Source organism: Trachemys scripta, chromosome 10 (genome assembly GCF_013100865.1).
Source record: "Trachemys scripta elegans isolate TJP31775 chromosome 10, CAS_Tse_1.0, whole genome shotgun sequence".
Lineage (NCBI taxonomy): Eukaryota > Metazoa > Chordata > Testudines > Emydidae > Trachemys > Trachemys scripta.
In genome coordinates this window covers 5,550,369-5,574,233 of record NC_048307.1, presented here as the reverse complement: position 1 = coordinate 5,574,233, position 23,865 = coordinate 5,550,369, and the positions used below count along the sequence as shown (strand labels likewise).

The 23,865-nt window shown below is 42.8% G+C and overlaps 1 protein-coding gene across 1 annotated transcript; it reads left to right on the top strand.

Annotated features, from left to right (window-relative positions):
• Positions 1-2,651: 2,651 nt before the first annotated feature.
• On the top strand, positions 2,652-17,173 carry C1QTNF8 (C1q and TNF related 8). The gene is made up of 3 exons (XM_034784279.1): positions 2,652-2,768; positions 12,939-13,179; positions 14,772-17,173. Exons 2-3 carry the CDS (start codon positions 12,954-12,956, stop codon positions 15,317-15,319), a joined length of 774 nt encoding a protein of 257 aa, XP_034640170.1. The 5' UTR covers positions 2,652-2,768; positions 12,939-12,953; the 3' UTR covers positions 15,320-17,173.
• The last annotated feature ends 6,692 nt before the right edge of the window (positions 17,174-23,865 follow it).

Sequence of the window (23,865 nt, the reverse complement as noted above, 5' to 3'; positions counted from 1 at the left end):
CCCAAAGAGATGTTGCCCCTGGCTCCAGAGAGCTATGGAAAATACCATCCTGTGCTACTGCTGCGGCTTCCATATCTTGTGGCCGGGGGCTCGCCCCACTCCAGTGCACACCTGCATGTCATGACATGCTCCACTGTTCATCTTCTTTGTTACTGGGAGCACACAGAGTGCTGCAACGTACAGCAGCCCTGGTCTCTGAAGTTCTTGGGGAGTCACATACGCATCTGATTGAACACTCTGCTTCCCGGCTGACAGGAGCTGAATGCTCAGGCCAGGCAGAGGCACAGAATGTGCAGCCACAAGGCTGAACTCAGCCAGAACACTCAGCAAGTGATGGGGAAGCACTTCTTTCTTTTGACCTGGTCTCCAACACCTACCGATTTCCCGCAGCCAGGCACTCCTGTTCCCCTCTCGCTATACCCGAAAAAGACCTGCTATTCCCAGAGAACCAAAACATTACTGATTTAATCCGAGGCTGTACAGATCAGTAAACAAACCATTTGGGGTTGCATTTTATAATACAATGCCTGTAATTATGCTGAAATTACATAACAATTACACTGTGCTTAGGCATGACATCGCCTGTATTTACCAATAATCCATGTAACCACAAAGTTCACTGCACATCTGACAATAACTACAGTGTAAATACAATGTAGTTAATATCCCTTGTTTCTAATATTATTTATCTGTATTTTGGTAGTGCATAGGGACCAGGAACGAAGCCCCCATTGTACAAAGCAGAAGACAGTTCCTGCCCCAAAGTGCTCATTATCTAAACAGGCAACACCTGCAAAGAATAGGGGAAAGGGATAGAAGATACAAGCAGAGTGAACAACGTGATGGTCTGCAACTGTTATGTTAGTTCCTTGATTTTCAGTGGTGCAGGAATTGTTTGTTTCCTTCTTAATTCTTTGGGTGGGGATTTGTTAAAATGCGATTAGGGAGACAGAGAAAAGGAAAGGAGGGGCACTCCAAGGGCTGGGCTGGGGGGTTCTAGGAGGGGAGGAAGCAGGGAAGCGTGGAGGGCAGATAGAGTGAAGCTGAGGTGAAGAGAGAGTGAGGGAGAGGGTGGAAGAGTGTTGGAGCAAACAGTCAATCAACATAGGACAAGTATATTTCTTATAGGTGGCACAGGTAGCAATGCATGTGCTTAAGGTTGCCTGACACTTTGCATTAGAAGACCCTGTTTTCAGTTGTGTATATCTTTTGACAAACTCCAGCTTCTTGGGCTGCAATGTTCCAGGCTGGCTTTCTGCTCAAAGCTGACTTTATTCGGACAATTCAGCAAAAACAGTTCAGCGGTTGAATGGCTAGGCAACCTTAATTGTGCCATTTCCTAGCTTGCTTGACTTTGCTACTTTAATGTGCTTCTAATGAAGGGCTTACTTTTAATGTAATTGAGAATAACATCAGAAGAATAAGTAATTCAGTCACGTAGTGAACTTTCAGGTTATTTGAAAAGGTGGTGATTACCTGCTGAAAAGCAAAACCAGTGCGATTATGTTGTCCTTTCAGGGTAATTACAATCATGGTATTATAAACCTGACCCACACTGTGTTAGGAAACAGGTACAAACGAAAGACAGTCCAGGAACTAATGGTTAAAAAGATTGCGCGACTTTACTCATGCCATTTATTCCATCTTCAACTTCCTCTCCCTGACATGAGCCAACAATAGTTTAGGAGCAATAGATGGCATGTGTGACTCCTGTAGCAGTTCATTACCACTCCAATGCTTTGGGGTTATTTTTGGAGGTGGAAGGATTATTACAGGGAAATTATAATTCTTTCTTGGGTGTGAGGAAGAGTCCATTGATGTACACCTTCTTCCTGAGAGTTGCACCACATCTGCACTAAAATGCAACAGATTGCTGCCATCTTCCTTTTTTTATATATAATATGGAGGCGCATTCTTCAGAAGATATGGGATAGGTCATGTATGCCTGCACCCTGGGTAAATCTTGATCCAAGCAGCTTGGGTTCTTTGCATGCTGGGATTTGTTCTTTTTGGACAGCACCTCCAGGTTAAAGTCAAGGGAAGCTGCAGATTACATTATAGAGCCCGGTGGGTCCTTAAGAACATAAGAGTGGCCATACTGAAAGATCCGTCTAGCCCAGTATCCTGTCTTCCGACAGTGGCCAGTGCCAGGTGCCCCAGAGGGAATGAACAGAACCGGTAACCACCGAGTGATCCATCCCCTGTCACCCATTCCCAGCCTCTGGCAAACAGAGGCTAGGAACACTATTTACACGTATTTACTTTCTCCTTTTCTCACCATTGCATAAAAGACAGGGGTACTTTTCTTTTTGCCTCCTGAGAAGATGCTGAGACAACCAAAAGATAATCAGTTTCATGTGTTTCTAGCACTTTCATCTTCCCTCTGGCCAACTGTCGGTTTTATGTGTGGGTTTTTTATTTTTTATTTTAATTCTTCATCTCTATTCTCGTGAGAGGAGCTGTGAAGCCTGATGGACGTCCTCCAAATGCTGAGAAGGCTACCGCAAAACAAGAACGCAGGAGCCCAATCCAGCCCAATTGGATGAAAACAAGCAGCAAAGGAAAATCACTTGCAAACTGCCTGTGCCGTAGCTGCTGAGTTTCATAAGAAGTTGGACGGACACTCACTGTTTCCTTTGGACACCGGCAAGGAAGTTGCAGCAAGAGAAGCCACCAGACCAACAGCTGAATGAACAGGGGCTTTCATATCATGAAGCTCACTAGGCAACAGCAGGGAAACTAAGGAGAAGGGGATTTTGAGTCACAAGGTAAGTTAAATGGATCTACATAGATGGCAAAACAATATTGATCTGGAGTCAGAACTGTTCCCAACCAGCGGCTGCAGGTTGTTCTCCTGAGTCACTACGAAGGGGTGGCTTGGCTACTTTGCCTCACTTTCTGCTTGCTGCCACATGCAAAATAAGTGAAAGGAAGAGCCTGGGCTTTCCAGAATGTCATTGAACCGGCTCTGATTTGTTCCCACTTAACGCTCATTGTTTCATTAGTCACCACAGACATTGAGGCATGAATATATTTTGTACTGTTGTCTGGTTTGGGGTAAGTGGTGGAATAGTCACCGTGACCCTGTTGTATACTGTGACTTCATGCAGTCTATATGGTTTTATAAAAACATAATAAGAAGTGAATATAATGTAACTGGAATGGTTTTATAAAAATATAAGTGAATATAATGTAACTGGAATATGCTTCATGCAAAAGGTCTCTTGTAAGGTATTATTACAAAGCTTATAATCTACTGAGTGTGATCATCCTATTTGTATAAATGTACCACTCTTGTATCTAAAGCTAGAAATATGAACTATAACTCTGAGGACCTATTGTAATTATGCAAAGTGGGGGCCATTAATGGTGGTTTGGAATCTTGATGATTCCCATTAACCAGGACCATTGTCTGCAGATGGCTGTGTTTACCTGTTAGTCTTCCTGTATATGTGTGTGCTGGCAAGTGGGCAATGAAGTCTTGCAGTGACATGTGATCATGTCACCTGACCTGGAATCCATCTTTAACCTAATGCTTTTCCAGTGAGGAGGGGGGATGGAAACCCAAAGGGACAAAGGGTTCCCGCCTTATGCAAAAGATATATAAAGGGGTGGAAGAGAACAAGGAGAGGAGAGGAGCCATCATGAAGAATCCCCTAGGTATCACCTGAGTCAGAACAAGAGCTGTACCAGGGGAAAGAATTGTGCCCAGGCCTGGAAGGTGTCCAATCTGAGAAAAACTTACTGAAGCATCTCTGAGGGTGAGATTACCTGTATTTAGCTTAATTAGACCTAGATTTGCGCATTTTATTTTATTTTGCTTGGTGACTTACTTTGTTCTGTCTGTTACTACTTGGAACCACTTAAATCCTATTTTCTGTATTTAATAAAATCACGTTTTATTTAGTATTTTACTCAGAGTATGTATTAATACCTGGGGGAGCAAACAACTGTGCATATCTCTCTATCAGTGTTATAGAGGGCGAACAATTTATGAGTTTGCCCTGCATAAGCTTTACACAGGGTAAAACAGATTTATCTGGGTTTAGACCCCATTGGGAGTTGGACATCTGAGTGCTAAAGACAAGCACAATTCTGTGAGCTGTTTTCAGGTAAACTTGCAGCTTTGGGGCAAGTGATTCAGACCCTGGGTCTGTGTTGGAACAGACGGGAGTGTCTGGCTCAGCAAGACAGGGTGCTGGAGTCCTGAGCTGGCGGGGAAAACAGGAACAGGGGTAGTCTTGGTACATTGGGTGGCAGCTCCCAAGGTGGTTCTGTGATCCAACCCGTCACATTTACAACCAGGGCCCCTGCTCTGCGATGCTAGCCATTATTTCTGAAAGCCTCCTGAGCTATGGTGACCTTCAGCTGTACTAGTCTGCAGATCAACTCTCTGCTAGAACAGATGTGATGGAGGAGAGAAGGGAGAGACAGGCCTGGAAACAATAGCCACAACTATGAATTCGGTTTCTCCAGTTTGCCTGAGACTCACAACAGTTTTGATGGTGCTTTTTTTTTTTTCATAGCCTCAGGCAGGAATCAATGGTGGTGCCAGAGTGGCTCAGGGGAGAGAGATATAGTAATCAGTTATTAATTGTTATTATTCTGAGATTATTTGTTAGTCACAGTAGTGCAGGTTGCATGGATTGAAGAAGAGAACTGACGGTCATATGGGACTCAGCATCCGCTCTCAGCTGTTTCACAGGTAGCATGAGCGTGGCGATTTGAAACGGGGTATTTGTGCCGTTCTGCTGCGACACGTCAGTCTGTGCTGTGAAAACATTTTAGTTGCTGAAAAAAGCAAACAAACCCTCCAAACAATTTCAGCCTTTAGTTGAAACCAAGAAGTCCAAAGATCAGTTGGTGAGTCACCGAGACAAACTATATTTCCACCAGCAGAGCACAAAGGAGCATGAGACATAGTCAGTTAATTTGCTTCGTCTGGGCAATTGCCCTGCATATTATTTAGCTGTAACTTGTCTCCTCTCTCCACAAAGCAGGGCTGAATCATTGTCTGGACATGCTGCGAAAATGGGATTCCTTTCAAGGGCCCGCCTAGTAAAAAACCATGGCCATTTCCAATCCATTGCAATCATGTTCCTGGCAAGGAGCGACTTTGGATGCACACGCCAAATCCTGCTCAGGGAAAAGGTGAACTAGAAAGGGATTTTTATTTCTTCAGTAAGTAAAAGTAATTGTTTACCATCCCAAATGATTTGTGAACCAAAGGGCAATTGACACCTGGTTTAAAACCAGGTGCTACTCCCTAAATCACAGTCTGTTTACACTGGATCTGAATTAGTGATATAAATATAGTAACAGAATAATTCTATCCCTGTTTATTAGGAATTGGATTCAAAACTTGTTGAGCTGCGAAGTTTGGATCCAGCCGTTTGTGTAGCCCATTTAAAAGGCGGGTCCAGCCAGCCAGTGAGTTTGGGTCTAATCCGAGCTTCTGCGGTGTTAAGATCTAGATCAAAACAAGCCCAGCTTTTGGGGGTGCACAATTCTAGGGGTTTGCTTCAGGCCCATAGAAGCTCGTTGTGTATGTATCTGCATGTATTCATACAAAGCAAGGAAGCGATAAGCAGCAGCATTAAAAGGATTTCAACCAGTTTAGATTCTGCTCGCAATGCTCTGGAATCCTCTTCAGATTAATCCCAAAAGGTTTCGAAAACAACGTAAACAGAGGAAGTTCCCAGTGGGTCATCTACACAAGGCTGTGAATAACATAGGTATTTTAAACCACATGGCTTTTTGAATCTAACTTTTCCTCTTCATGAATTTGCAAGTCAATTCATGGCTGCAAGAATGTTAATTACGACTCAGTGTGTGCTGAGGAACTAATGCTATGGTTTCAAAGAATGGTGGCCCACCCATTTCACCGTGAGCCATTGCAGGAAGAAGAAATTGCTGAGGTGTTTGGACTTGTAGACCTCACAGTGCTAACTGCTCTGGAGAGTGGCAAGGCCTTTGCATAATAAATCATCCAAGAAGAAACTTTAGCTCCTCCAGCAAAATCAAATAACTTCCAAGAGAGCCTAGTGTTCACAGTATAACAGCCTTAAAGTTCTTTGCTTCCAGCCATTTCCATCACTAAGGGTACATCTACACTACAGCGGGGAGTCGATTTAAGATACGCAAATTCAGCTACGTGAATAGCGTAGCTGAATTCGACGTATTACAGCCGACTTACCCCGTTGTGAGGACGGCGGCAAAATCGACTTCTGCCGCTTTTTGTCGGCGGCGCTTACTACCACCTCCGCTGGTGGAGTTAGAGCGCCGATTCGGGGATCGATTGTCGCGTCCCGACGGAACGCGATAAATCGATCCCCGAGAGGTCGATTTCTACCCGCCGATTCAGGCGGGTAGTATAGACCAGGCCTAAGTTAAAGGAAAGGTAATCTTAGAACTGCTTTTTTAAGTGACCAGGACAAATCCTAGGAATAAAGAGAGAGGATTATACTAGCAGAAATTTAAACAGACATCCTGTGACTCAAGAATAGATCTACCTACTTACCTGGCCTTCATCAAACTCCTCCCAGTTATGAATGAATTTTATCCTCACAACACCTGTGTGAGCAAATAAAATATTATCCCAACTTTACAGAGGGAAAATTGAGGCACATGATCGATTAAGTGCTGGCCAAGGTCACACAAAGTCTGTGCCAAAGCCAGGAATTTAACCCCCATCTCCAGAATACCGTGCCCCCACCCATAAGGCATATTGCCTCTTGTATAAACTAAAGAGATTCCCTTTCCCCAGGCTGACTTGCCTTCAGCTTGTAGAGAAACCAAACTGAATGGTCAGACTGGAGGAGTGAGAGTTGTTCATTTGGATATTAACCCCCCCTTTTCCTTGCATATCATTCACTTTATTTTTATTATTTTTTAAATCTATGTTCAGACAGACTCTAGCACCATATGTGTGACCCTCCCCTCTAGAATCAAAAGAAACAGCCAGTGTTCCTTAAAGCCGACCCAGCTGCATAAACACCTTCAGTGTTCGCCTTTGTTATTTGATGAGTTACACCACCTCATCCAGAGAGGAATCTGGATGTCTGCTGTCATTAAATAATTATTGTCTGATGCCCTCCCTCTAATTTCCCACAACAATGAACATTTAAATAGATTAAAAATAAAAATGCTTAAAACCCATAATTATGGACAAGGGTGAACATTTAAATGAATAGAAATAAAAATAATCTTTAAAAATAAACATTGATATCTGTCAAAATCAGAAAAGAAAATTAAAATCAAACTCTGCCATGGCTCTTGATACTACACCTGCTTTGCCACTGAGGGAAGGGAGCTCAGTAATAAAGGTTCAGATTGCAGGTTCTGTTTGCAAATGCGCACCAAAGTTTGGACACTTACGTTTTTCAGAATCTGTTGACTTTGCTATAGGGGGAGACAGACTTTCATGAGACTGTAGTGCTTCCTGCTCTGGTCTGGGCAGAAATACCTTAGAAACAGCTTCTTATGTTATTTTGACATTGTCATCCTAGTCAGAAATGCAGAGCAGGAGAGGACAATGACAAAAAATAAAAAAGCAAACCAGGCTTTTTCGAGCCTTGCATAAGATTTGCTTTGAGTCAAGCAGACTAAGGTTCTTATTGTATTTAAATCGGCTCCTACAGTACATCTAATCAGATTTTATAACAAAGCCAACACAGACACATTTAGCATGTCCATACAGAGCCTGACCCTAAGCCCACTGCAGTTATTTGGAGTCTTCCATCAGGCTCAGCTCCATAGTGCTCTCACAGGCAGCAAAACTCCACTTTCCTGTTATTTTTTTATTGGTTTACCAAGACTGAAACGAAAAGGAATCAAAACAGAAGTCCAAGGGTGATAGTTGAATCATTTCATGGCTTGTAAATTTCCACTTTAATTGCTAAAGATTTTAAAGCTATCCCCTGTTAACATGCAAAGAAGTTCCATTCTGCCGATTGTGGGAGAAAATTTCAGTGTTTGTTTTGTTTTAATTTCCACCAGAAATTGAGCATGTTAATGCTGAACTTACTGGATTCAGAGCAGGGCATCTGGCACTGTTATCGGGACAGCACGAGATTTTTCTTCTGTCACTGAAATTGCCTAGTTGGAATCAGATTAGCTGAGAAGAAGCATCCCCTTAAAGGAGCAAAAGCTCGTTAATGAAAACCTGACAGATTAATGAGGAATTATCAGCACCATCGCATACACAGTTTGGTCTACTATCAGGGAACATGGATCTCACGTGTGGAAGGAATTCAAGATGGGCAAACCTCAACAGGTTTAGAAGTTGAGTGCTCTATGGACCAACTCCCAAAAATTCAGATGCTTTTCCAGAGTTTATTTAAACCAGTGACATCTGCAAAATTGGGCTAGAAATATGAATTGGTCCCAAACCTAAAAGCCAGGATCCAAACACTTTTGAAGGTTGGGAAAGTTCACATTCAGACCCAAACCTTCTGATCTGGGCTCCCTGAAATGTGGGAAAGTTCAATTCCAGATGTAAATGTTGTGGGTTGGTTCCCTCTTTCCAAGAAGTCTCCCAAATACCTTTTTTGCTTTGGTTGTTTTTGTTTTGCTGTATTTCTGCTCCTTTGTTTTAGGGCCCTTGAAGATGCAGCAAAAATGAAGGAAAGAGATCATTTGGTAGGAAGGTTGTAACCCCCTGAACTGTATTTTGGAAAAGTCCTCCTTTGTCTTTGAGCCTCCTCCTATAGCACGTAGCGGCTAAGAATACCAGACAAATAATAACATTTTCCTTTTAATTCAATGATAGGTGTTAACAACATGATGACTGTGTATGATCCCATGTCTGGGCTTTCTACTCAGTGGGACAACAGACATTTGGGGATTCTTATTTTCATAGCAGGGAAACATTTTTCACAGCAAAGGAATAAGCCGATTTATACTTCTATTTCTGACCTGCTGCTTCGAAAATGAATCTCTCTCAAGAGGCACCATGAAGGGTGATCAAATAAGAAAGAGATCAGCTTTGCAGTCTCCGGGCATTCGGTGTGGAGCTAATATATCATTTTAGACACAAGCAAGCATGTCGGATCAGTATCAGAAAGTAGGACAAACATTCCTCTGGTGCAGGATTTTGATTTATTTTCTGAAGACGCACAGACTGCCAGATCTGTATTGTAAGTGAAGGTGATAACAATCAGAGTTCGCTGTTCAGAAGAAGATACACCTGTCTTGTTGAGAGAAAACAGGTTATCACCTATCCCAATAACTGTCTTTAATAAGAAAAAACACACAACCCTCCCCGCATCTATTTCCTTCCTGGGTGTTATGGTTTTGGCTCTCTCCCCCTTTTTACATTTTTCTTTTCTTGTATTGTACCTTCTTGCCTCTTTCTCCAGGTATCTGATGGGTTTTTCCATCCAATCTCTAGCCTTACTTTTCTTCTCTTATTTTTCCCCTCTGAATTACATTGCTTCCCTGCAACTCGGTGCTTGGTCTCTCTTTATTCATGCATTCTGCTTTCTAGATCTCTCTTTTTCCTTTAGTTTCTGTGTGTGTTTATACCAAATGGCTTTCAAACTTTCAAATTCTCTACTGTGGCTTTATTTAGTTGATTTATTCCTCTCCCTCCATTTGCCGCTTTCCCCCAGCTCTCTATTTTGCATCTCCTCTCCTCTCTACTCGTATCAATTTATAACCACATGCATGCTCATGTGGCCCGGTGGCCTCATCTAACTACACACGGCCCACACATCATTCAAATACACAGGTTTCTACCATTTGGATCTAAATCAGGTCTAAAAATTCCATCCAGAAGAGGGCAGTGGTATACACACACCAAGACACAATAGAAAGCCTTGGTGAGGCCCAAACTCCATAGGTCTGAAAGAAAATGTATTTCCTGGATTCCACAGACTCAGGGGCGGCTCCAGGCACTAGCGCAGCAAGTGCGTGCCGGGGGCGGCCTGCCGGTCGCTGTGAGGGCAGCAGTCAGGAGCCCTTCGCTGGCGTGCCTGCGGGAGGTCCGCCGGTCCCGCAGTTTCGGCGGCAATTCGGCAGCTGGTACGCTGAAGCCATGGGACCGGCAGATCACTCACAGAAACACCGCCGAAGCCGCGTGACCGCGGACCGCCCGCAGGCATGCCGCCGAAGGCCACCTGACTGCCATGCTTGGGGCGGCAAAAAACATAGAGCCGCCCTTGCATAGACTCATAGATTTTTAGGCCAAAAGGGACCACTGTGATCATGTAATCTGACCTCCTGTATATAACGCAGGCTTTAGGACTCCCCTGAATTAATTCCTGTCTGAACTAGAGTAGATCTTTAAAAAAAACATCCAATCTTGATTGAAATATTGTCAGTGATGTTGGGATATGTTTCATGCGAATGCAAGAGCCATCAGGGGAATTTTTTCTTCACCTTAGATCTAAGAGGTTCAGTCTATGGGTGGATTATTTTCTCAGTTGACAGTGTTTTTCATAGCAAAAGGAAATTCTAGGCAAATGCTCGCATTTTTACCCTTGAGGGATCATGGAAGAAAACATGGACTTTGTTGATTTCCCCAGTGGTGTCACAACGTGCATAGAGGCAGAACACTGCTCTTTCTCTGAGACTTTAAAAAAAAAAAAGTCATTGAGTGGATGAGTTCTATCATTTTTTTTATTAGCCAAAAACCCACACTTCCTAATCCTGTTAGTTATAACCACCATTCTTCTGCCTAATGAGGACAGTGTATTTTAATCACTAGAGTTAATGTCTCCATGTTCATGAATTTTCCATCTCTGGCCACATTAGAAATATTTTTTCTTAATGATACTCTGATTGTCCTCAAGTAAGGTATTAAAAGCAGGTGTAAAGCAATTATGTCTCCTAAACTCAATACTTTGAGATTGAAATGACAATGTCCTATAATATATCTCAAAAGGTTACTGACTAGAAGGCCAAGACCGTGAGAAGAGCTAAATACCTTCAACTTCCGCTGAAATTAAGTTGTAAAAAGCAACAGAGGATCCTGTTGCACCTTTAAGACTAACAGAAGTATTGGGAGCATAAGCTTTCGTGGGTAAGAACCTCACTTCTTCAGATGCAAGTAATGGAAATCTCCAGAGGCAGGTAACCCTTACCCACGAAAGCTTATGCTCCCAATACTTCTGTTAGTCTTAAAGGTGCCACAGGACCCTCTGTTGCTTTTTACAGATTCAGACTAACACGGCTACCCCCCTGATACTTGAAATTAAGTTGGCGCTGAATAATTTGTAGGTAGAGTGAAGCTAATATAGAGCTTTATATTGTGGAGCAAATACAGTAGTGCAGTAAACAATAGATTGGGCCGTTAGTGAGCCTAGAAACTTGGAGTGGAGTAAAGGGTCATTAATGTAAATGAGCACCCTGTTCTATAAGATTGAGACCTAAAACCAGATCTCTGTTACACTCTGAATGAAAAAAATCTTTTAAAATTAGTCAGATTTTGGTTCAGGACCGTTGATCGCTCCCAAATGAATGGGTAGTTTTTTCCAGGCTAATGACTAGAATTAGTTCAGCGTGTTAATAAGCATTCCTCGCGTCTCGTCGTGAGTTAGACAGAACAGAACAACAAGGGTGTGTGAGTTCTGATTCTTTCTGGGTGATAAATTTAAAAAAAAAACACCAGAGGAAAATGTCTCCTAGGAAGTGCCAGGACAGCCCTCCTGAAAATCTGTTCCATATTCTCTGCATGAATCCGTTCTCCAGCTGGTGAAGGCATAATGCTTCCCAGCTCCGAAGAACCAGTCGGGCTTACCATGGTTTGAAATCTACTGTGGACAGGCTCTTTGTGCAAATCATGTATTTCCCATAGCTGGGGCATCCGTCCATCAGTTCTCCCACCTTCCCCTGATAGTCTAGTAAGGATTGTTGAGATACTAAAGCCTTCATGAAATGCCTGATCCAAAGTTTGTTGAAGTAAATGAGAGTCTTTTCTTGGATTTCAATGGACTTTGAGATTGCGGGGAAGGGGCATAATTTTTGCAAGAAACAACTTGTAATTTCCCTGAAGTCCATGGAGACTGTGATTTTTGCCAATAAGATGATGTTTCTGCTTCCATTCTTGGTAAGGAGACTGACAGCTGTATGCTAGAAGGGCTCCTCCTATCCTCGTCTACTATATTTCCCTTCACTCTTCATTTGCAATTCAGGATTTTGGAGCTTGCCAACAATACAGTACAAAAATCAATATTAAAATTCAAGAACCACTGTTTGTGCAAAGCAACAGTCACTTACGGCTGCATTCATTGGGGCTGTTTGGCTTTCCAGTATACATATTCAGCAATGCAAATGTAAAACCGACACAGAATTCTGCAGGAAGCAACAAACCGATATAGTCATAAAAGCATAGTCTCCCTTACAGTGGTTAATTAACAGGCTGAAAGGAAGGTTATCTGGAGCAAAAAGTGATTTTTTTTCCTCCTCCCAGTTGAAGGTTTTTCTGAAATCACAGTTTCTTTCTCTCTCTCTTTCTTTTGGAGAGTTATGTTTGTTACATATGAATTTGCATTTTTTAAGAATTGCAATAATTAGAGATTGTAATAGTAAATAACACCAATAATTAATCAATTAATTCAATAAATAATAGCTAGTAATATTTTGTGCTTTCCATCCAAAGCCTTTGACAAACATTGGTTCGACAATGGTTACACAGTAGGTGTGCTGTACTTGCTACACTAATAATCATCTCTTTGTTAGGTCATGATCCCTCCAGTCTTTATGTTGTATCCATCTGTTGTCTCTTCAGATATACTTAGTTTGTAAACTCAAAGGTAGGTACTATCTCTTTGTTGTGGGTATACATCGCCTAGTGGAATGGGTCCCTCATCCCTGACTAAGTGCTACACCAGTATAACATAATAAAGAAGGGAACCCTAAGGTAAGTGAATATGTAGCCAATGGTTGCTCTGGCTTAAATCACCACATTAATCATTCCTATTACTCTCCTGCTCCAGCCGGCTCAGCTGAAGATGAGTTCTGTGCTTCTGATGCTCTTGGTATCCACTGTGAATGCCGGCACCTTACTAGAAAAGGGCTCGCTGAGACGGGAAGCCCGGCGGCTTTCATGCGTGCGATGTTGTGGGCCTTCAGAAGAGCCAGTCTCCGTCGCCTCTTCACGATCCACTAGGATGAGCTATGACCCCGCCTATTCAGTGCCCAAAGTCCAGCCCACAATAGATATCACCATCCTGAAAGGTGAGTCAAGCCCAGGACCACACTTTGTGAATTTACCATCACTTCACAAGCCATGTTCCTCCTCCAAGGTGGAAAACACCCATCACTTAAGAACCGAAACTGCTCAGTCTATATAATTTATCCAAGAGAACGTCAGGAGGCCACTTGGTTACAGTCCATAATTACCTATATGTGGAAAAGATGTCTGAGAGTAGACAGCTTAGTAATCTACCGGGAGATGGCTGGATGAGCTCCAATGGCAGGAAGCTAAAGCTAAACAAATTCAGGGTAGAAATAAGGCACATATTTTTAACACCAAGGGTGATTACCATTGGAACAACATATCTAGGGACACGGTAGACTCTCCATCAAAATTGAATAACTTTCTAAAAGGCATGGTGTAGCTCACACAAAAGTTATGGGGTTGATACAGGAATGTTTGGTTGAGTTTCTATGTTATGCAGGTCAGACTAGATGGTAATAATGGTCCCTTTTGGCATTAAACATATGACTCTATTAAACTTGGAGATTTTGTTCTCTTTCCCATCAACCACACCCATAGTTTCTTCTTCTCTGCCACAGAAAGACTATGTGTGTAACTGTATACAGGTAAATGATATGGGTCGGGTTTAGGGCCCTACACTGTTTACACATTGAAGCCAGGATTTCATCCCATGTTTTTATCCCTTTGTTCCTGCCATCCTCTCTCTTACACACCCTAGGTAGCTGGTCACCTAAATCATAAATCACTCAGCTAAGAGGTGAAAATTCAGTTTCTGCAAACATTTGTACCAAAAAAACCCCAAAAATCATGTTGCTCCCATGAATGAAAAGACGTATGGACATGCTAAAAACAAATTCTACGTAGTGGTTACCAAAGGTTCCATGAATAATTGTTCTCACTACCCATCCTATTAACATAGATTATAGCTCAATTAATGAAAAAATTAGGACTCTAGCCTTCTGTCCCTGGCAAAATGTCCATGTGCTCTTGAATTTTATATCAGAGGGGTAGCCGTGTTAGTCTGGATCTGTAAAAAGCGACAAAGAGTCCTGTGGCACCTTGTAGACTAACAGATGTATTGGAGCCTAAGCTTTCATGGGTGAATACTCACTTCGTCAGATGCATGTATCAGACGAAGTGAGTATTCATCCGCAAAAGCTTATGCTCCAATACGTCTGTTAGTCTATAAGGTGCCACAGGACTCTTTGTCGCTTTTTGAATTTTATAGTTTAATCCTTCCAATAATCTGGTCACAAATAATAATGCAAATGTAAAATTGCATACCCTAAATGATCAGAGTGGTCCCTTCTGCTGTTGGAATCTATGAATCTATAATGTATCAGAGAAAGCTATCTTATTTGTTGTGCAGTCAATATATGGAATAGGCATGCTAGCTAGCAGCATGCCATTTGTGGGCAGGGGGTTGCTGTCAATAGTGTTCCTGAATTCATATCTAGATGTGATTTAGTTATGACAAATATTTCTCAATGCACCTGTTGAGAAAGTGTTATTTTCCCAATTGGGATGCTGCCTGTCTCCATCCAGACCTCTCTGTGGCATGTGGTGTGTGTTCATATGTTTGAAACTTAGTTCCTCTTTGTGATCATAGGTGAAAAAGGTGACGTGGGAGAGAAAGGGATCACCGGCGGGGTTGGAAAGGCTGGAGAACGAGGGCTACGTGGTTATAATGGACGGAAAGGTCAGAAAGGCCAGGTTGGCCCACCAGGCCACTCCTGCAAGCTGCATTATGCTGCCTTTTCAGTGGGCCGGAGAAAACCTCTCCATAGCTCGGATTATTTCCAGCATGTCACTTTTGATACGGAGTTGGTGAACCTCTACAACCACTTCAGCATGTTCACAGGCAAATTCTTCTGCTACGTGCCAGGGATCTACTTCTTCAACCTTAATGTCCACACCTGGAACTTCAAAGAGACCTACCTGCATGTAATGAAGAACAACAAGGAAGTCGCCATCCTCTATGCCCAGCCCAGCGATCGGAGCATCATGCAAAGCCAGAGTCTCCTGCTCGAGCTGCAGGAAGGGGATGAGGTCTGGGTGAGAATGTTTAAACGAGAGAGGGAAAATGGCATCTATAGTGAGGAGTCTGATATTTACATCACCTTCAATGGCCATTTAATTAAACCAGCCATAGAGTAGCCAATTCTGCATCTTTGGGCTCGGTGCTTAAGTAGAACTCCTTGGGTAGATTACTAATTCCCCTCTTTAAAAGCGCACATGGCTATGTCAACATGGAAATAAATATGCAGTAAATATGTTCATGGTCTGATTGGGGCTAGCAGCCAGCTGGTCTGCTTTTCAGCTTGCTAATCCTCCCAATCAATTAGAGATATTTCTCATGCAACAATCTTAATGTGCAGAGCAGGGGTGTGAGTATGCGTGGGAGGGGAATGGGCACTGCTAGCAAAACGAACAAAAGTTACATGGCAGGGCCAACTTTATGAATGCGTAGAAGGCCTGAGCTCTGTCTGACCCATGAGATGCTGTGCTTATCGTTAGCTAGATGGGAAAACAGAAGGACACTGTTCTGAAGTCTTCCATAGGCCCCTTGTAATGTCTCTGCTGAATAGCTTGCCAAAGTCACTCAGTACATAACCTCGGTTACCAAAAAATTGTAACCTATCAGCTCTGTTTTAGTGGACTGGCCTAATCATTTTTGTACTCTGTAATTATCTGAAGATCGTATTAGACAAGCTAGCTAATGGTTACAATGAAAGTAAAGTGTTTGCAGGTTGCTTTGCCTACAAAGGATGTCTTTGTTGTTGTTTACGATTGCTGTCTGCAGTTCCTGTCCTCCAGTTCCATGCTAGAACCATCCCTTGCACTCCCCTGAAATCACTGTCACCAAAAATGACCATTTCCTAGATAAAGCTCAGAACCAGTACTCCATCCTCCTCTTTGACCTGTCAGCCGCCCTTGACATAATCAGCCAGACTCTCCCTCTTGAAATCTTGCCCTCCCTTGGCTTCCACGACTCAGTCCTCTTCTGGGTCTCCTCCAGCTTCTAATCATTCCTTCAGCATGTGCTTCAAAAATCTCCCTCATCCCCCCTCTCAGTTTTTCTGAGGGTCCCACAGGGCTCTGTCCTTGGTCCCCTTCTCTTCTCCCTCTACATCTTATCTCTGTGTCATCTCATCCACAAACACAAATTCAGTTCTCTGTGTGGACGACGAGCAGATCAACATCTACTCCAGATCCGTCTCCTTCTGTCCAAACAAAAATCTCGGCCTGTCTCTCTAACATCTCATGGATGTCTAGTTGTCAGCGCATGCTCAAAGTCGCTACAACAGAACTCTTAATCTTCCTCCCCGCACTCCGAGCCTGCCCCAGTAAGCCGTCCCCGCTACCTCCTTTCTTGATCATTGTGGACAATGCCACCATCTTTCCTGTCACTCGGGCCTGTAACCTGGACATCATCTCTGTCTCAGATCTCTCTCTAGCTTCACCTCCAGGCTCTACCTAAACCTTGTGGATTCTTTCTACGTAACATCTCTAAGATCCAGCCTTTCCTATCCATCCACATGCCTAAAACTCTCATCCAGACTCTTGTTCTCTGGAAATCTTGAGTCCTGCAACATCTGTCTCTCGGCACTGCTCATATGCATTCAGAATGCTGCTGCAAGGATTATTTTTCTAGTTTGTTGCTCTGACTGTGTCGCTCCTCTCTTTGCAGCTCTCTACTGGCTCCTGCTTCTCTATCACATCAAATATAAGCTACATGGCTTCACTTTCAAAGCCCTTCATGGCCTTGCACCACCCTATCATCTGCCATTCAGTATCAAGATGTTGACTCCTCCCTCCCAATCACCCACGGTGCCCATCTCCATCACCCATTTGTTGCATTTTCAAACAAGCATCTTCGTGCCCTTTCCAGTGCTGCCCCTCGCGTTTGGTAGGAGCTGCCCGTAAACATCCAAAACCGAACATTTTCCTTCTTCAAAACTCTCCTTTTCCATGATGCTTAGTTCAGAGAAGGGCAACTAAAATGATTAGGGGTTTGGAACAGGTCCCATATGAGGAGAGATTAAAGAGGCTAGGACTTTTCAGCTTGGAAAAGAGGAGACTAAGAGGGGCTATGATAGAGGTATATAAAATCGTGAGTGGTGTGGAGAAAGTGAATAAGGAAAAGTTATTTACTTGTTCCCATAATATAAGAACTAGGGGCCACCAAATGAAATTAATGGGCAGCAGGTTTAAAACAAATAAAAGGAAGTTCTTCTTCACACAGTGCACAGTCAACCTGTGGAACTCCTTGCCTGAGGAGGTTGTGAAGGCTAGGACTATAACAGGGTTTAAAAGAGAACTAGATAAATTCATGGAGGTTAAGTCCATTAATGGCTATTAGCCAGGATGGGTAAGGAATGGTGTCCCTAGCCTCTGTTTGTCAGAGGATGGAGATGGATGGCAGGAGTGAGATCACTTCATCATTGCCTGTTGCTCCACTCCTTCTGGGGCACCTGGGATTGGTCACTGTCAGAAGACAGGATACTGGGCTAGATGGTCCTTTGGTCTGACCCAGTATGGCCGTTCTTATGTTCTTACGTTACCAAGACCGTGGCAATGATTAGGCTACCTGGGTGTTGAGACCACAGCCTATCATGTTGACCGACATAGTCTCCTATCTCTCTGTTTTCATCTGTTGTCTCTTGCCTTGCCCTTAGATCGCAAGCTGTATGGCACACGGACCATCTTTTTGTTCTGTGTTTGTACAGCATCTAGCACAATGGCATCCTGGCCCATGATTGGGGCTTGAAGACACTACAGTAATACAAATAATAATAATACGTTTTCTAATAAAAAGAAAGGGCCATATTCTGCTCTCCATTATTCCAATCCAGCCCCACCGATTGGGTGGGGTTGCAGCAGGATTACAGCGCGTTAGTTGGTCCAGTGCATTTACCTTAAAATGACGCTAAAACAACAAGGAGTCCGGTGGCACCTTAAAGACTAACAGTTAGTCTTTAAGATGCCACCAGACTCCTTGTTGTTTTTGTGGATACAGACTCACACAGCTACCCCCTGATAAAATGATGCTGACCTTCTTTGCTATAATTCAGGATTTTTTTTCCTTTTCCTAGAATGTAATATTGCAATGAGCTAAACATAACACGCCAATCCAGCATAGCGCTTAAGAAGGCACATAACTTTTATCATGTGTGTAGCTCCATTGGGATGAGTATGCTGGAGCAGGGCCGATAAGGATATCGAAGAGCATTACAAGGTGTTATCTTTCCCTTTTTAATGGCAACCGTCATAACGAGAGGCTGATTGTCAGAGTTACTGAGTACCTACCACTCCAGTTGAAGCCAGTGGGAACTGCCAGGGATCAACAATGAAAATTAGTGCACTTTACTGCACCATAATTTCTAGGCAGTCTAGAAATGATTGTACTGTGCAAAATCCTCCTTTCTGCAGGCTGCAGTGTTAGTTTCTTAATATTCACTGCACACAACAGTGAAATGCTATGTGCTAGAACAAGAAAACAGACCAAATATACATTTGTTAGTCCCTGTCCCCATCCATACACACACACCCCCCGTGGGTTGTTTGCCTGGAGGATGCATTAAATTATATTGTACTGTATGTCCTGCTAGGCTAATTGTTGCTTGTTGCTGCACATCCTCGTTACCAATCATTTAACCTGAGAATTAACTGCAATAAAGATAGTGTTTTGAACACATTGGATTTGTTTCCCTTGCTTTTCATGGAGCAGAACTAAATGCCATAACCTGAAAATCCAGCCCTGTATTGCCAACTAGGATGGTGATGCTGGTGATATGAAAACAACAGGAGTCTGGTGGCACCTTAAAGACTAACAGATTTATTAGGGCATAAGCTTTCGTGAGTAAAAACCTCACTTCTTCGGATGAGGTTTTTACTCACGAAAGCTTATGCCCTAATAAATCTGTTAGTCTTTAAGGTGCCACCAGACTCCTTGTTGTTTTTGTAGATACAGACTAACACGGCTACCCCCTGATACTTGACACCATGCTGGTGATATGGACACCTAAGTGCTCCAGAAACTAGACCAATTTCATTTCCATAAGGGGTAATCATACGGGCAAACCCTTTGGACGGGAGATGCCAGGAGGACATTTTCACCTCTTTTGCCCCCTTGATTGCAGCTGAAAGACTAATCCCAATTTTTAGTGAAGTTGCAACACTGGTGATAACTACACTATCCTGGTCTACATTCGAACCAGCAACAGAGAGGAGTTGGGGGGCTTCCATATCCCATTGCCAGCTCTCTATCCCTTTTTGCGATGTATGCTGAAACAGCCCCGGAAATGAAAATGGGAAGACTCGTAAGCTTTGAAAAGCACATGAGACCGAGAGTGGGTTTCGGGCAGATTATCTGTTGACCTGCAACCAGATAAATTGTTCCTTGTAAGTAAACAAAAGTCCTGTCACCTAAATTGGGCCGTTGCGCAATTTAAAAAAGGCTTCTCTAATCAGGCGCTTCCATTAGGATGGTGATAAAAGCTATAATGGCTACATTGCTTATTTGCAGCACGCCATTTAGTACTGAAAGCACTAGCAGAGAAACCTGCTTTGAACAGATAAATACACACAGAAAAAACTCCAACTTTGCAATACTTACTAAAGGTATTTTCAGGTTTCCCCAGCTATTTATCACATTTGGGAGAATTTAAGAGCTTTACATCTCCTCTTTGTCTTCTGGGCTACTTTTCAAGGAATCCCATGTGGGTAAATTTTGCAACCATGGCTTGCTGGCTGACAAGCTTCTACTGATGATGTATAAGTTATGGTGGACTGAGAGCATGGGAAGGGGTGGACGTTACACAATGAAGCTCAAATTATAACAGAGTTCTTGATTTATTCAATGATTTCACAACAGCTTTTTCCCCCTCTGTAGTTCAGCATATTTACTGTACTTAAAAAGAAAAAAGAAAAAAAAAAACTAAACCTCTTTTAAAATGTCATAACCCAGCTGGTGTTATTGACAGTACATAATCCAGAACTGAGAAAACATGCCCAGAGATTGCTAATGTTCACCTACCTTGACTTTTCCAAATGCTACTTTCTACCAGGAAATGAACAGAAACGTTTGTAAATCCATAACACCTACGCACACAATAAGAGAGGCTCTGATTATCAGTTTGACAGGGCAATTTCAAAATGTCTGAGTTGCTGATATGACCAATGTTATCCATAGCTAAATCAATGAAGCCACATTGGTTTGAGAGACAGTGTAACCCTTTAAAGGAAAAAAAAGAGGTTCCAATTTACGCAATTATTAACAAGCGAGCCTGGATGCCTGATCTGGATGACTGGTTCCACTGTGTAAAAAAAAAAGTTATACAGGCCCTGTCCTCCAGAGCTTACACTGTGAGTAGATAAGCCAGACAAAAGATAGGAGAAAAAGTATTATCCCCATTTTACAGATAGAGAACCGAGGCACAGATAGATTAAGTGTCTTGGCTGAGGTTACACAGGAAGTCTGTGGCAGACAATGGAACGGAACTCAGACCTCCTGAGTCCCAGCCCAGCGCTTGAATCAAAAGTCTTTTTCCTTTCCACTGTATACAGTCCCTGGAAGACTGACCACTTTAACATCTATTGTGAATACCTCTTGTCTGACTGTGGAAAGTCCAGGTCTACTGAACATATTCCATTAATCAGGGAGTCTGACGAGGAAGTAAATGTGATTGGCTAAAGTCCAGAAATGTTAACATGTCATCTTGCCCTCTTTAGCCTGTCCAATCCGTTTAGCACTTTAACTCCAACCTCTTCAGCACGCTACCTTCATCCATGATGCCTCCCAGCTTCATTCCACCAACACTACTCAAGCCATCTGGAACACATTTGCACTTCACTGCATTATCCCTGAGCCTACAGTAAGACTTCCTCCAACCACCTGCTCTATCCTTTCTCTCCTTCCTGACCAGGGGAAAGATTGAGGGGGAAACATGGTGCCATATCCAAGCTCTGCCCACTATCCCAATCTCCATCTCCAACCCCAGAGTACCTGGATATTTCTTCAAAAAATATAAAGGGTGATATAGGGATGATATACATGATTGCATGCCATCATTAGGCACCAGAGTCAACAGCCCATTGTATTGAATAGGGGTAAGTAAGGCTTCTCGGAATTGTCTGCCTGTCTGTAATCGGATACAGCAAGACACCTTGCAGCTTCACTTCACATACAGGTTTTCTTTGCAACCAAAAGATCTAGAAATTTAAATTTTAGAAAGATGTAAAATTTCTGCTGTACTTATTACTGCCATAGTTCAGCCCCATGCCCAAGGCTGAGGGAACACTATTAAGTGGGTTCCAGTATTTCTGAAGCCTGATGATTCCTTTACTCTCCCTGGTGACGAGAATTGTCAGCAGTGCCATTTTGCAAACTCCACCGGGACCTCTGGAAGCGACTTTTCTTCAATCAAAACTCACTTCAAGCATCACACACCAAAAGAAAGGAAAATATTTTAACTACCAGTTGCACTGCCAGTTTGAACAGTGGGTTGGTGCAAACACAGAATCCACTATTACCTGCAGATCTACATGTTTTTAAATAGCATTATATATATTTGCAGCTCTTCTTCCTCAGTAGATGTGTTAAGAATGTCTAAGTTTATTCTTTTTTACAGTAGACAGTTATATTCCCTTCCTTTGAACACCACAAGAAAAGCTAGAATATCTGTGCATGTTCCAAATATTAAAATGCTTGCAGAGTCCTATTTATAAGATACAAGGCCCCTGAAAGAGTGTATATAAACTACAAATACACTAGGCATACAGTAGAAAGACATTTGCTCCATAACAACAATTCTGTTATTACTTTATTGGTTTGTTATAGATGTGATTAAAAACTTCCTCATGTACGTAGCCCTCTTATCTAGAAAGATTCTAGAAATATTGTAATAATCAGTTTCGACCGCACCTCCACCAAGAGATGGTGCTGTATCTTTACATTAGTGTTAAGCTGTCTTATATGTTATTAGGTTGTTGTATATGACTTGCGGAGGGAGGAGGGGTTAGTGGGAGGTTAAGTCTGTCTTTGGTGCTGGAGTTGTTACTTGCAGTGTTCCAATAAATGCTGTGATTGCTATAAGCGAGCATAACAATGTTTGAAATGCTAAGCAAACAATATGTAGAAATCAAAATGGCCATCCCAGAGAAGCAGCCACCACTATTCCAGCTTCCTGGACTTCAAATGTTGGGATAATTATCCATCTTTGGGGGTGCTTTATGAGGCAAAGCCAAATTATGAAAATGTGAAACTCACCCATCAATTTGTAAACAGCTTGCCCGCAGCTGGTCTAATACCTGAGTAGATTTTTAATTCTTTTTTCAGATGCAGTCAACGTGGATAACAAGCCTTTGAAAAAGTCACTTTTTAATCCTTTTGAGCTATGGTGGTGGTAAGGGCAGGAATCTAATTTATAACGACCCTGACAAAGGGCAGGAAGCATCTCATTTGTAGTTTTTCAATTTAGATACCGCTCTCCTAAAATTCATCACATTTAGTTAAAGCCTCTGAAGAAACTACTGTGCATCTCTGGGGTTTGCCCTAATGTTCTTTCTAATCTTTCAGTGAGATGTGATGGCACACAAACGATACAACTGCCTTATCCAGTATAAAAACTTGGTTACGCTTGATTGGTAACATTTATTCTATTACAGTAGTGGCTGAGAACCCCACTCGAAGATCAGAGTCCCATTGGGTAAGGCAGCAACGACAACAAGCAACAAAGAGGAGCGTGAACTCCCTGGGGCACGGATGATCTAGATGCCAGGAAGGACACAACAGGTGGAGGAGACCAATGGGGTTGGGAGGATGAGATAATTGACAGATATAAATCACTGCACAGAGAAAGCCATTGCAAAGCATAAGAACTTGTATTGGTCCGACATACCAAGGAACTTTGCTACATGTTCCTGAGTGCCGGCTCTGGGGTGGGGGGGCATGGATCAGCGTTCACAGCGCACTCCCTGTCAGTACCTGGCCCAGGCCGCTAATGATCCAACCAGCAGACCAAATTTGGTGATGAATCCTGGTCACATGCCAACTCAGGTATGTTGTACATACGCTGAGAAGAAGACATGCTAGCTATTGGCCCTTTATCTATTGACTCTTAACCCATACATGGACATAGAACACCCTTATAACAGTTCAAATAAAATTAGCATCCGAAATCTCAGCTCACTACTGGCTTAGCCAATGCCAGAGGGCAGTGTTAGGATGTTGGTCTGTTTGTTAGCCTGGGATAGAATTTTGGGTTTGACTTTTTGATACTCTTATACTAAAAGGCGTAAACAAGGGACAAAGACACTGTGATGTTGCTTCTGCCTAGTCAGCTGGATTTGTTAGTACAATGGGAACAGATAAGAGCAGCGGAAGTGTTACTCGAGAGCACACTTTAAGATTGCCTCAACCCCTATCTCAAGGCAAAGTCAAGCAACCAGTCGGGAGGGGCAAAAGGGCTTGTGGGCGAGGTATAAGACACTAAAAGACCAAAGAAATGCCCATCCCTGACCGGAGCACAACCTCACTCCTTATCCCTCCTATGGGACACAAAAGAGGTGGGATGAACACCCCAGGCCCAAAATGGACTGTGACCCTAAGTTGTAAGGGGTGGGACTGTGGGCGTGCACTGCAGGTATAGTTGGACCTGCTAAGGAGGAGGAGGTGGGAATAGGGGAAATGAGAATGGGGA

Coding starts and splice junctions, on each gene's coding strand:
- C1QTNF8 (XM_034784279.1), top strand. CDS start 12,954: ATGAGTTCTGTGCTTCTGATGCTCTTGGTATCCACTGTGAATGCCGGC. Junction 13,180..14,771: donor AGATATCACCATCCTGAAAG/GTGAGTCAAGCC, acceptor TTGTGATCATAG/GTGAAAAAGGTGACGTGGGA.